The sequence below is a fragment of the Phyllobates terribilis genome, unplaced genomic scaffold, assembly GCF_046119375.1.
Source record: "Phyllobates terribilis strain yellow unplaced genomic scaffold, ASM4611937v1 Scaffold_12__6_contigs__length_324123572, whole genome shotgun sequence".
NCBI lineage: Eukaryota > Metazoa > Chordata > Amphibia > Anura > Dendrobatidae > Phyllobates > Phyllobates terribilis.
In genome coordinates, this window is record NW_027362772.1 from 87,064,924 (window position 1) to 87,077,793 (window position 12,870).

General features: G+C 53.2%; 1 protein-coding gene across 5 annotated transcripts in view; it reads left to right on the forward strand.

Annotated features, from left to right (window-relative positions):
• Positions 1-255: 255 nt before the first annotated feature.
• Positions 256-12,870, forward strand: part of LOC141172154 (polyhomeotic-like protein 2) — a 49,521-nt gene continuing 36,906 nt past the window's right edge. For 2 of the 5 annotated variants that reach the window (XM_073656029.1, XM_073656032.1), the window contains exons 1-4: positions 256-440; positions 2,220-2,340; positions 7,130-7,543; positions 7,611-7,670. In XM_073656029.1, coding sequence (XP_073512130.1) covers positions 2,251-2,340; positions 7,130-7,543; positions 7,611-7,670 — 564 coding nt within the window. In that variant the 5' untranslated portion in view covers positions 256-440; positions 2,220-2,250. Of the gene's footprint in view, positions 441-518; positions 570-2,219; positions 2,341-7,129; positions 7,544-7,610; positions 7,671-12,870 lie in introns of those variants that run through there. The other 3 variants (XM_073656033.1, XM_073656031.1, XM_073656030.1) reach the window with 3 other exon arrangements.

Here is a 12,870-nt window from a genome sequence, read left to right on the forward strand (position 1 = left end):
CCTGGTCTCCTCTGTGGCTCCTCCTGGTCTCCTCTGTGGCCCCTCCTGGTCTCTTCTCCCTCTGTGGCTCCTCCTGGTCTCCTCTGTGGCTCCTCCTGGTCTCCTCTGTGGCTCTTCCTGGTCTCCTCTGTGGCCCCTCCTGGTCTCCTCGGTGGCCCCTCCTGGTCTCTTCTCCCTCTGTGGCTCCTCCTGGTCTCCTCTGTGGCCCTGGCAGCGCTGTTCAGTGATTCCGCTCCTGATTGGCTGTTGCTAGGTAACCCGGTGATGGCGGCCACCGTGCCGGGACGCGTGCGCTCCTGTAGTAGAACAAAAGCTGCGGAGACCGGGAGCGGCCGCAGCAGTGAGAGGTCCGCTCTCCCCGGAGGTCACAGGCACCGCCGAGCTCCGCCGCCGTCACACCGGCCACACCGAGCTGAGGGCGAGCGCCGCGGACACTGCAGGTGACACAGACGGGCGGAGCCAGGTGTACGGGGCGGGGACAGGTGTACGGGGTGGGCGGAGACAGGAGCGCGGGGCGGAGCTACACGGGCAGAGGGTCAGTGTCAGGAAAATGTGTGAGGAGGAGGCAGGTCAGCTGTAGTGATAGAGGGCCCGGTGTGTGTGGCCCCTGTGTGTCCGGGGGGCTCCTGTGAGTGTGTGTGGCCCCTGCGTGTCCAGGGAGCTCCTGTGTGTGGCCCTTGTGTCTTGGGGGCCCCTGTGTGTGGCGCCTGCATGTCTGGGGGGCTCGTGTGTGTGGCCCCTGTGTGTGGTGGGCCCCTGTGTGTGTGTGGCGCTCGTGTGTCCAGGGAGCTCCTGTGTGTGGTATCTGTGTGTCTGGGGGCCCCTGTGTGTCCGGGGGGCTCCTGTGTGTGGTCTCTATGTGTCTGGGGGGCTCGTGTGTGTCCAGGGAGCTCCTGTGTCTGGTCTCTGTGTGTCTGGGGGGCTCGTGTGTGTGCGGGGGCTCCTGTGTGTCCAGGGAGCTCCTGTGTCTGGTCTCTGTGTGTGTTGTGGCCCCTGTGTGTCCGGGGGGCTCCTGTGTGTGGTCTCTGTGTGTCTGGGGGGCTCGTGTGTGTGCGGGGGCTCCTGTGTGTCCAGGGGGCTCCTGTGTGTGGTCTCTGTGTGTCTGGGGGCCCCTGTGTGTCCGGGGGGCTCCTGTGTGTGGTCTCTGTGTGTCTGGGGGGCTCGTGTGTGTCCGGGGGGCTCCTGTGTCTGGGGGGCTCGTGTGTGTGCGGGGGCTTCTGTGTGTCCAGGGAGCTCCTGTGTCTGGTCTCTGTGTGTGTTGTGGCCCCTGTGTGTCCGGGGGGCTCCTGTGTGTGGTCTCTGTGTGTCTGGGGGGCTCGTGTGTGTGCGGGGGCCCCTGTGTGTCCAGGGTCTCCTGTGTGTGGTCTCTGTGTGTCTGGGGGGCCCCTGTGTGTCCAGGGGGCTCCTGTGTGTGGTCTCTATGTGTCTGGGGGGCTCGTGTGTGCGGGGGCTCCTGTGTGTCCAGGGGGCTCCTGTGTGTGGTCTCTGTGTGTCTGGGGGGCTCCGGGGTGTCCGGGGGGCTCCTGTGTGTGGTCTCTGTGTGTCTGGGGGGCTCGTGTGTGTGCGGGGGCCCCTGTGTGTCCAGGGTCTCCTGTGTGTGGTCTCTGTGTGTCTGGGGGGCTCCTGTGTGTCCAGGGGGCTCCTGTGTGTGGTCTCTGTGTCTGGGGGACCCCTGTGTGTCCAGGGGGGGCCCTGTGTGTGGCCCCTGTGTGTGTGGGGGCCTCTGTGTGTGTGGGGGCTCCTGTGTGTGGTCTCTGTGTGTCTGCGGGGCCCCTGTGTGTCCAGGGGGCCCCTGTGTGTGTGGGGGCCCCTGTGTGTGGTCTCTGTGTGTGTGGGGGCCCCTGTGTGTGTGGGGGCCCCTGTGTGTGGTCTCTGTGTGTGTGGGGGCCCCTGTGTGTGCGGGGGCTCCTGTGTGTGGTCTCTGTGTGTGTGGTGGGCCCCTGTGTGTGCGGGGTCTCCTGTGTCTGGTCTCTGTGTGTCTCGGGGGCCCCTATGTGTTCAGGGGGCCCCTGTGTGTCCAGAGGGCTCCTGTGTGTGGTCTCTGTGTGTCTCGGGGGCCCCTGTGTGTGCGGGGGCCCCTCTGTGTCCAGGAAGCTCCTTTGCGGGGGCCCCTGTGTCCGGGGGGCTCCTGTGTGTGGTCTCTGTGTGTCTGGGGGGCCCCTGTGTGTGGCCCCTGTACTTTGCCTACTTCCGCTCCTGCAATCCTTGTATTTCTGCAGATGACGTCTCTGTCGTCCTCACACACGGAGGATGGAGTACGCGCCTCCGGTCTCCAGCAGCCCCGCGGTGACGCCCCCCGGAGTGGTGCATAGCGGGATCCCAGAGCAGCAGATGGTACAGGTACTCGTCATAAACGGACTGAGGGTCCTGCCCCACTGCACACCTGAGGGGGATGCACAGCATCGGTATGTGGCCCGGTACGTGCCGCGCGGCCCCGGCTGTACTCGCCCTGCGTCACATCCATATTCCTGTTCTGCCATTCACCATTTTTGGGGTTTCATGAATTTTTTGGTAACAAAGTGTTATACTCTGCGACCTCAGCTGATGGTGGGCAGGGGATTGTGACCTCCTGAGGAAGGGTCACTGGTGGCCCCTGGACCCAAGGTCTCCATCCTCCTTCTCTCCGCTCTTTGTACCGTCTGTTGAAACAACGTCACAATGGGGCAGATGTTACAGAGCTCCAGACTGTGAAGTCCTGTACTCTCCGCACATCCCGGGAGGAAGACTAGTGAGGTCCTGTACTCTCCGCACATCCCGGGAGGAAGACTAGTGAGGTCCTGTACTCTCCGCACATCCCGGGAGGAAGACTAGTGAGGTCCTGTACTCTCCGCACATCCCGGGAGGAAGACTAGTGAGGTCCTGTACTCTCCGCACATCCCGGGAGGAAGACTAGTGAGGTCCTGTACTCTCCACACATCCCGGGTAGAAGACTAGTGAGGTCCTGTACTCTCCATACATCCCGGGTAGAAGACTAGTGAGGTCCTGTACTCTCCATACATCCCGGGTAGAAGACTAGTGAGATCCTGTACTCTCCGCACATCCCAGGTGCAAGACTAGTGAGGTCCTGTACTCTCCGCACATCCCAGGTGCAAGAGTAGTAAGGTTCTGTACTTTCCACACATCCCAGGTGGAAGACTGTGAAGATCTGTGGTTGTGGGTTTTAATAATCACCTAAGCAGGTTAACGATGCTCCAATATATTATTCCTTACATCAAGGTTTTACAACAACTCTAGGTAAATGGCCAAAATGCATTGCCTCTAGTCCACAAGATCCCCTCTCCGTGGCGGTAGTTCCACTGCCTTTGTACCAGTCGATACTGACTGTCTCCCAACTTTTGGCTGACCCACAGATTTCTTTGTCCTGTACTTTCTACGCATCCCGGGAAAAAGACTAGTGAGGTACTGTACTCTCCACACATCACGGGTAGAAGACTAGTGAGGTCCTGTACTCTCCGCACATCACGGGTAGAAGACTAGTGAGGTCCTGTACTCTCCACACATCACGGGTAGAAGACTAGTGAGGTCCTGTACTCTCCGCACATCCCGGGAGGAAGACTAGTGAGGTCCTATACTCTCCGCACATCCCGGGAGGAAGACTAGTGAGGTCCTATACTCTCCGCACATCCCGGGAGAAAGACTAGTGAGGTCCTGTACTCTCCGCACATCCCGGGAGGAAGACTAGTGAGGTCCTGTACTCTCCGCACATCCCGGGAGGAAGACTAGTGAGGTCCTGTACTCTCCGCACATCCCGGGAGGAAGACTAGTGAGATCCTGTACTCTCCGCACATCCCGGGAGGAAGACTAGTGAGGTCCTGTACTCTCCGCACATCCCGGGAGGAAGACTAGTGAGGTCCTGTACTCTCCGCACATCCCGGGAGGAAGACTAGTGGGGTCCTGTACTCTCCGCACATCCCGGGAGGAAGACTAGTGAGGTCCTGTACTCTCCGCACATCCCGGGAGGAAGACTAGTGAGGTCCTGTACTCTCCGCACATCCCGGGAGGAAGACTAGTGAGGTCCTGTACTCTCCGCACATCCCGGGAGGAAGACTAGTGAGGTCCTGTACTCTCCGCACATCCCGGGAGGAAGACTAGTGAGATCCTGTACTCTCCGCACATCCCGGGAGGAAGACTAGTGAGGTCCTGTACTCTCCGCACATCCCGGGAGGAAGACTAGTGAGGTCCTGTACTCTCCGCACATCCCGGGAGGAAGACTAGTGAGGTCCTGTACTCTCCGCACATCCCGGGAGGAAGACTAGTGAGGTCCTGTACTCTCCGCACATCCCGGGAGGAAGACTAGTGAGGTCCTGTACTCTCCGCACATCCCGGGAGGAAGACTAGTGAGGTCCTGTACTCTCCGCACATCCCGGGTAGAAGACTAGTGAGGTCCTGTACTCTCCGCACATCCCGGGAGGAAGACTAGTGAGGTCCTGTACTCTCCGCACATCCCGGGAGGAAGACTAGTGAGGTCCTGTACTCTCCGCACATCCCGGGAGGAAGACTAGTGAGGTCCTGTACTCTCCACACATCCCGGGAGGAAGACTAGTGAGGTCCTGTACTCTCCACACATCCCAGGTGCAAGACTAGTGAGGTCCTGTACTCTCCGCACATCCCAGGTGCAAGAGTAGTAAGGTTCTGTACTTTCCACACATCCCAGGTGGAAGACTGTGAAGATCTGTGGTTGTGGGTTTTAATAATCACCTAAGCAGGTTAACGATGCTCCAATATATTATTCCTTACATCAAGGTTTTACAACAACTCTAGGTAAATGGCCAAAATGCATTGCCTCTAGTCCACAAGATCCCCTCTCCGTGGCGGTAGTTCCACTGCCTTTGTACCAGTCGATACTGACTGTCTCCCAACTTTTGGCTGACCCACAGATTTCTTTGTCCTGTACTTTCTACGCATCCCGGGAAAAAGACTAGTGAGGTACTGTACTCTCCACACATCACGGGTAGAAGACTAGTGAGGTCCTGTACTCTCCGCACATCACGGGTAGAAGACTAGTGAGGTCCTGTACTCTCCACACATCACGGGTAGAAGACTAGTGAGGTCCTGTACTCTCCGCACATCCCGGGAGGAAGACTAGTGAGGTCCTATACTCTCCGCACATCCCGGGAGGAAGACTAGTGAGGTCCTATACTCTCCGCACATCCCGGGAGGAAGACTAGTGAGGTCCTGTACTCTCCGCACATCCCGGGAGGAAGACTAGTGAGGTCCTGTACTCTCCGCACATCCCGGGAGGAAGACTAGTGAGGTCCTGTACTCTCCGCACATCCCGGGAGGAAGACTAGTGAGATCCTGTACTCTCCGCACATCCCGGGAGGAAGACTAGTGAGGTCCTGTACTCTCCGCACATCCCGGGAGGAAGACTAGTGAGGTCCTGTACTCTCCGCACATCCCGGGAGGAAGACTAGTGAGGTCCTGTACTCTCCGCACATCCCGGGAGGAAGACTAGTGAGGTCCTGTACTCTCCGCACATCCCGGGAGGAAGACTAGTGAGGTCCTGTACTCTCCGCACATCCCGGGAGGAAGACTAGTGAGGTCCTGTACTCTCCGCACATCCCGGGAGGAAGACTAGTGAGGTCCTGTACTCTCCGCACATCCCGGGAGGAAGACTAGTGAGATCCTGTACTCTCCGCACATCCCGGGAGGAAGACTAGTGAGGTCCTGTACTCTCCGCACATCCCGGGAGGAAGACTAGTGAGGTCCTGTACTCTCCGCACATCCCGGGAGGAAGACTAGTGAGGTCCTGTACTCTCCGCACATCCCGGGAGGAAGACTAGTGAGGTCCTGTACTCTCCGCACATCCCGGGAGGAAGACTAGTGAGGTCCTGTACTCTCCGCACATCCCGGGAGGAAGACTAGTGAGGTCCTGTACTCTCCGCACATCCCGGGTAGAAGACTAGTGAGGTCCTGTACTCTCCGCACATCCCGGGAGGAAGACTAGTGAGGTCCTGTACTCTCCACACATCCCAGGAGGAAGACTAGTGAGGTCCTGTACTCTCCACACATCCCAGGAGGAAGACTAGTGAGGTCCTGTACTCTCCACACATCCCGGGAGGAAGACTAGTGAGGTCCTGTACTCTCCACACATCCCGGGTAGAAGACTAGTGAGATCCTGTACTCTCCACACATCCCGGGAGGAAGACTAGTGAGATCCTGTACTCTCCACACGTCCCGGGTAGAAGACTAGTGAGGTCCTGTACTCTCCACACGTCCCGGGTAGAAGACTAGTGAGGTCCTGTACTCTCCACACGTCCCGGGTAGAAGACTAGTGAGGTCCTGTACTCTCCACACGTCCCGGGTAGAAGACTAGTGAGGTCCTGTACTCTCCACACGTCCCGGGTAGAACACTAGTGAGATCCTGTACTCTCCACACGTCCCGGGTAGAAGACTAGTGCGATCCTGTACTCTCCACACGTCCCGGGTAGAAGACTAGTGAGGTCCTGTACTCTCCGCACATCCCGGGTAGAAGACTAGTGAGGTCCTGTACTCTCCACACATCCCGGGTAGAAGACTAGTGAGATCCTGTACTCTCCACACATCCCGGGTAGAAGACTAGTGAGATCCTGTACTCTCCACACATCCCGGGTAGAAGACTAGTGAGATCCTGTACTCTCCACACATCCCGGGTAGAAGACTAGTGAGGTCCTGTACTCTCCACACATCGCAGGTTTGCTCCAAAAAAAGCCTGAACAAATCACTTAAAAACAAAGTGCTTAGAAGCCTGCTCCTATTCATTTGTGTTGTAATCTTCTCTTTGCTCCCATATCCCGCCTCGTGTCTGGACACAAGGAAGCTTCTGGAGAAATGAACGCGTCGCTTCACGGTGAAGTAGTTACAGTTAATAAAAAGAACAGTCTGAGCATGTGCAGAGCGATGTGGTTTTACATTGCGGTGCTTTATGTGCCTTTATGGCGGCGATTTTGTGGTGTTTTTACATACAAGTTAGAGGCGGAATCCAGCTGAAAAAGATGTGTGCACAAGGGAGCGTTTCCTGCAGCCTCTGTGTGCACATCGCCTTAGAGAACGTTGCGGAAGGCAGATTTGTGGCGTATTATAGAACAAGTATATATTCAGAGCCCCTGATATCAGACCGGGGTCCGAGATAATGTGTCCTGTGATGCAGGTGATACAGCAGGCGCCCGGGACAGCGGCACGACAGGCGCCCGGCACAGCAGCACGACAGGCACCCTGCACTACGGCACGACAGGCGCCCTGCACTACAGCACGACAGGCGCCCGGGACAGCGGCACGACAGGCGCCCGGGACAGCGGCACGACAGGCGCCCGGGACAGCGGCACGACAGGCTCCCGGGACAGCGGCACGACAGGTGCCCGGGACAGCGGCACGACAGGTGCCCGGGACAGCGGCACGACAGGTGCCAGGCACAACGGCACGACAGGCGCCCGGGACAGGGGCACGACAGGCGCCCGGCACTACGGCACGACAGGCTCCCGGCACAGCGGCACAGTACCTGCAGCAGATGTACGCAGCTCAGCAGCAGCATCTAATGTTGCAAACCACAGCACTCCGACAGCAGGTGAGCCCACTGTCCTCTTGGGATCCGAGGGTCTTCTGCGTAGAACTAACCTCTGCTGTTATTCTAGGCCACCAGAACGCCCCCCGCAGTCAGCGACTCACAACCGACTCCATCCCAGCCGCTGATGGTGAGTGAGCCCCAAGTCTGCCACCCACCTTTCCTATGTGTACCACAGAGAGCACAGCCCAGGTATCGGGGGCACCCTATGTAATCTATGGGCGGGGTGTGGAGGATGTATCGGGGTACACCGTGTTGGGGCACAGTCTGGGTAGGGGGACATACAGTGACAAGCAAAAGGGTAACAATGTTCTGACTTTCAGGCGCCACATCCCACCATCCACTGCTGCTTGCACCGTGAGACCCCCATCATTGTATAGACCTTCATCTTCTCTATCTCATACATACATGTGACTATTTAGCAGATGATTAGTTCTGCAGATTCGTCTCATGTCGCTGCATTGTTACTGTTTTGCTCCTGGTGGTTGTCGCGATCTCCACACTTTCCTGGTCTGACATGTTACTATTGTGCGGAGGCTGTCAGTCTGTTTTGGTTTTGCTGGGTCGTTTCTGCAATCATCTGGCCCCTTTTGCTCCTGAACGTCTTTCTGTGGACATTTTCTTTGACGCTTTAGGACAGATCTATGACGAACCTGACAGGGTCAAGGTGGCAGAGACAAGGATCATGAACCTGACACAGGGGAACCACACAGCGGAAGACTATTGTACTGAGGTTCTCTGGAATGACGCGGCTCTCAGGTTCCCATTCCTCAGGGGTCTTTCGGAGTCTCTAAAGGACACTCTGGCTCTGCATGCTCCACCTGGTTGTTTGGTGGAGGCCATGACTCAGGCTATCCGCATGGATCGGAAGATGCGTGAGAGACGCAAGGTTCAACAGGAGTTTCCATTTTTTCCACCGGGCCCGGGTCGTTTACCAGAGGTAGAACCTATGAAGGTTGGAGCTGCCAGGTCAAGGAGAGGAGACGCCAACTGGAACTTGGACTTTGTCTGTATTGTGGCCAAACTGGACATCTCTTAAAGGATTGCCCGGCACGACCTGCAACGAATAAGCCGTCGGGAAACGCCTAGGTCTGTATGATTGTCGAGGAGGTCACCCAGACTTACAAGTACCCTTTTACTCCTCCGATAAAGTGTTGTTGAATGCCGAACTTCTGTTTCAAGAACAGTGTCAATCAACATTTGCCTTTATTGACCGTGGATCCGCGGCTAACTTCATTGATGCGGGACTTGTTCAGAAGTTAGGATTAGGGACAGTTAAGATAGAAGACCCTATTCAAATTGCGGCTATTGATAGAAAATCTGCTTCAGGTGGAGTTCACACTCAAAGTGGGGTCACTTCGTACAGAATTAATCTCCTGTTATGTCTCGGACAATTTACCGGCTGGGATTGTGTTGGGTCTTCCTTGGCTGCGCATGCATAATCCGATCATTGACTGGTATCAACAAGATATTGTCAAATGGGACCCTCATCGTATTGAAAGATGTCGTAAATCTGTGCATGCTTGCTCCGTTAGTCTAGAGGGTCTTCCGGAATACCTGAAGGACTTCGGAGATGTTTTTTCGGAAGTAGAGTCTGAGATCTTACCTCCTCACCGTCCCTATTGACTGTGCTATTAATCTCATTCCTAACGCCAAATTACCCAAAACTCGCTTGTATAACTTGTCGGGCAACCATGAAGGCTTATATTAACGAAAGTTTACGGAAAGGTCACATTCGTCCTCCCTCATCGCCCGTTTTTTGTTAAAAAAAAAGATGGAGGTCTCCGTCCCTGCCTCAATTTCCGAGAATTAAACAAGATAACTGTTAAAAATACTTATCCGCTTCCACTTTTCCCCGATCTATATAATCAGCTTTCGGGGGCCCAATGGTTTTCCAAACTGGATCTCAGAGGGGCGTATAATCTGATGCGTATTAGTGAGGGTGATGAGTGGGAGACAGAGTTTTTAACCTCTGAAGGTCTTTTTGAAAACCTCGTCATGCCTTTTGGGCTAACGAATGCAGAATTTTATGAATGATATCCTCTCTGATTATATTGGGAGATTTATTGTGGTTTATTTAGATGATATTCTAATTTTTTTGTTCACCTGATCTGGATATTCATTATAAGCATGTTCGTTTGGTTCTGCAAAGGTTAAGAGATAATTGTTTGTTCACCAATATTGAAAAATGTACCTTTTACTGTTCAAGAAATATCATTCTTGGGCTTCATTGTGTCAGCCTCCGGGTTTAAGATGGATCCCGGGAAGGTTCAGGCCATCATTGATTGGGTTCAACCCAGCGACCTTAAGGCTTTGCAGCGCTTTTTAGGGTTCGCAAATTATTACAGAAAATGTATTAAAGGTTTTTCTCAGATCGTCAAGCCTCTTACGGACCTCACTCGCAAAGGAGCGGAGGTAAAGGTTTGGTCAAATTGGCTTTTGAAGAATGGAGGCATTTTTTGGAAGGAGGCCAAAGTGCAACATGGCCGGCCGGCTGGGGAATTGGCTCCTTTGCCCATTCCGGAAAGACCATGGACTCATTTGTCCATGAATTTCATTTCCGATTTACCTGTCTGGGGGGGGGGTGACGGCTGTTTGGGTGGTAGTCGATCGATTCAGCAAACAGGCTCACTTCACTCCACTATCTGGGTTACCCAATTCTGAGACTCTCTGTCCACTATCTGGGTTACCCAATTCTGAGACTCTCTCTCCACTATCTGGGTTACCCAATTCTGAGACTCTCTGTCCACTATCTGGGTTACCCAATTCTGAGACTCTCTGTCCACTATCTGGGTTACCCAATTCTGAGACTCTCTGTCCACTATCTGGGTTACCCAATTCTGAGACTCTCTGTCCACTATCTGGGTTACCCAATTCTGAGACTCTCTGTCCACTATCTGGGTTACCCAATTCTGAGACTCTCTCTCCACGATCTGTGTTACCCAATTCTGAGACTCCCTGTCCACTATCTGGGTTACCCAATTCTGAGACTCTCTCTCCACTATCTGGGTTACCCAAATCTGAGACTCTCTCCAAACTGTTTATTACTCATGTGGTACGACTGCATGGGATTCCTCTTACAATTCGTCTCTAGGTTTTGGAGGGCTTTCTGCAGAAGGTTGGGGATTGATTTGTCCTTTTCATCCTGAAACTAACGGTCAGACCGAAAGGACAAATCAGTCTTTAGAAAAAATTTTAAGATGTTTTGTCACCGATCAGCAGGAGAATTGGTCGTCCTTTCTTCCTCTGGCTGAGTTTGCCTTTAACAGTCGGGTTAATCAGTCCACTGGGACCTCGCCGTTTTTCTGTAATTATGGGTTTCATCCTCATTTTGGTGAGTTCTCCAGGATAAGTTCTGGGTGTCCTGGGGTAGATGTAACCAAGAGTTGGTGGAGGTTAAAAAGAATATTGGGGTGGCTCAGCATCGGCAGAAACTGAAGGCCGATAGGAGACGCGCGTCAGGTGCCGCCTTCAAGGTGGGGGATAAGGTATGGCTATCCTCTAAGAATATTAGCCCTTTCTGAAGTTGGGTCCTAGATTCATTGGTCCATATGAGATTCTGGAGGTGGTCAATCCGATTACGACTCCCTCAGTCGTATTCCTAATGTGTCCCACAAGTCTTTGTTGAAGGAGTTTATTCCCCTGTTCTGTCTCCCTCGCCCCCGCCTCCTCCCGTATGGTCCGGCAATCCCGTCAATATCTTGTACATTGGGAGAGGTATGGACCTGAAGAACGGTCCTGGCTTCCGGCGTTGGATACTTGACCAGGATCCATGGTGGTCTCAATGCTGATCTACCGGGTGGGCCATTTATATGGATACACCTAAATAAAATGGGAATGGTTGGTGATATCAACTTCCTGTTTGTGGCACACGAAAGAATAAAGTTACGTTAAAACCGAGCACGCCATTGTTTTTCTCAATAAGTTTGATGTGTCACATGACCCTCTTCCCATTGAAAAAAATAAAGTTGGATCCAAAATGGCCGACTTCAAAAATGGCCGCCATGGTCACCACCCATCTGGAAAAGTTTTCCCCCCTCCCATATACTAATGGTTGATATCACCAACCATTCCCATGGTGGAGAAGAGACCTGGGATCAGATATCGGTGGAGACCTGCTGGAGTCTGATCGAGAAGGATTCAGGCCGTGGGGAAAATCAAAGGCGGATTTACTAAATAATACTAATTACTATTTAGATTTTTAGGAGCAAAACAGTAACAATGCCGCGACCTGATGAGAATCTGCAGAACTGATCATCTGCTAAAGAACCGGAAGTCACATGTATGTATGAAACAGAGAAGAGGAAGGTCTATACAATGATGGGGGTCTCACAGTCACATGTATGTATGAGATAGAGAAGAGGAAGATCTATACAATGATGGGGATCTCACAGTCACATGTATGTATGAGATAGAGAAGAGGAAGGTCTATACAATGATGGGGATCTCACAGTCACATGTATGTATGAGATAGAGAAGACGAAGGTCTATACAATGATGGGGGTCTCACAGTCACATGTATGTATGAGATAGAGAAGAGGAAGGTCTATACAATGATGGGGATCTCACAGTCACATGTATGTATGAGATAGAGAAGAGGATGGTCTATACAATGATGGGGATCTCACAGTCACATGTATGTATGAGATAGAGAAGAGGAAGGTCTATACAATGATGGGGATCTCACAGTCACATGCATGTATGAGATAGAGAAGAGGAGGGTCTATACAATGATGGGGGTCTCACAGTCACATGTATGTATGAAACAGAGAAGAGGAAGGTCTATACAATGATGGGGATCTCACAGTCACATGTATGTATGAGATAGAGAAGAGGAAGGTCTATACAATGATGGGGGTCTCACAGTCACATGTATGTATGAAACAGAGTAGAGGAAGGTCTATACAATGATGGGGATCTCACAGTCACATGTATGTATGAGATAGAGAAGAGGAAGGTGTATACAATGATGGGGATCTCACAGTCACATGCATGTATGAGAGAGAAGAGGAGGGTCTATACAATGATGGGGGTCTCACAGTCACATGTATGTATGAAACAGAGAAGAGGAAGGTCTATACAATGATGGGGATCTCACAGTCACATGTATGTATGAGATAGAGAAGAGGAAGGTCTATACAATGATGGGGGTCTCACAGTCACATGTATGTATGAAACAGAGAAGAGGAAGGTCTATACAATGATGGGGGTCTCACAGTCACATGTATGTATGAGATAGAGAAGAGGAGGGTCTATACAATGATGGGGGTCTCACAGTCACATGTATGTATGAGATAGAGAAGAGGAGGGTCTATACAATGATGGGGGTC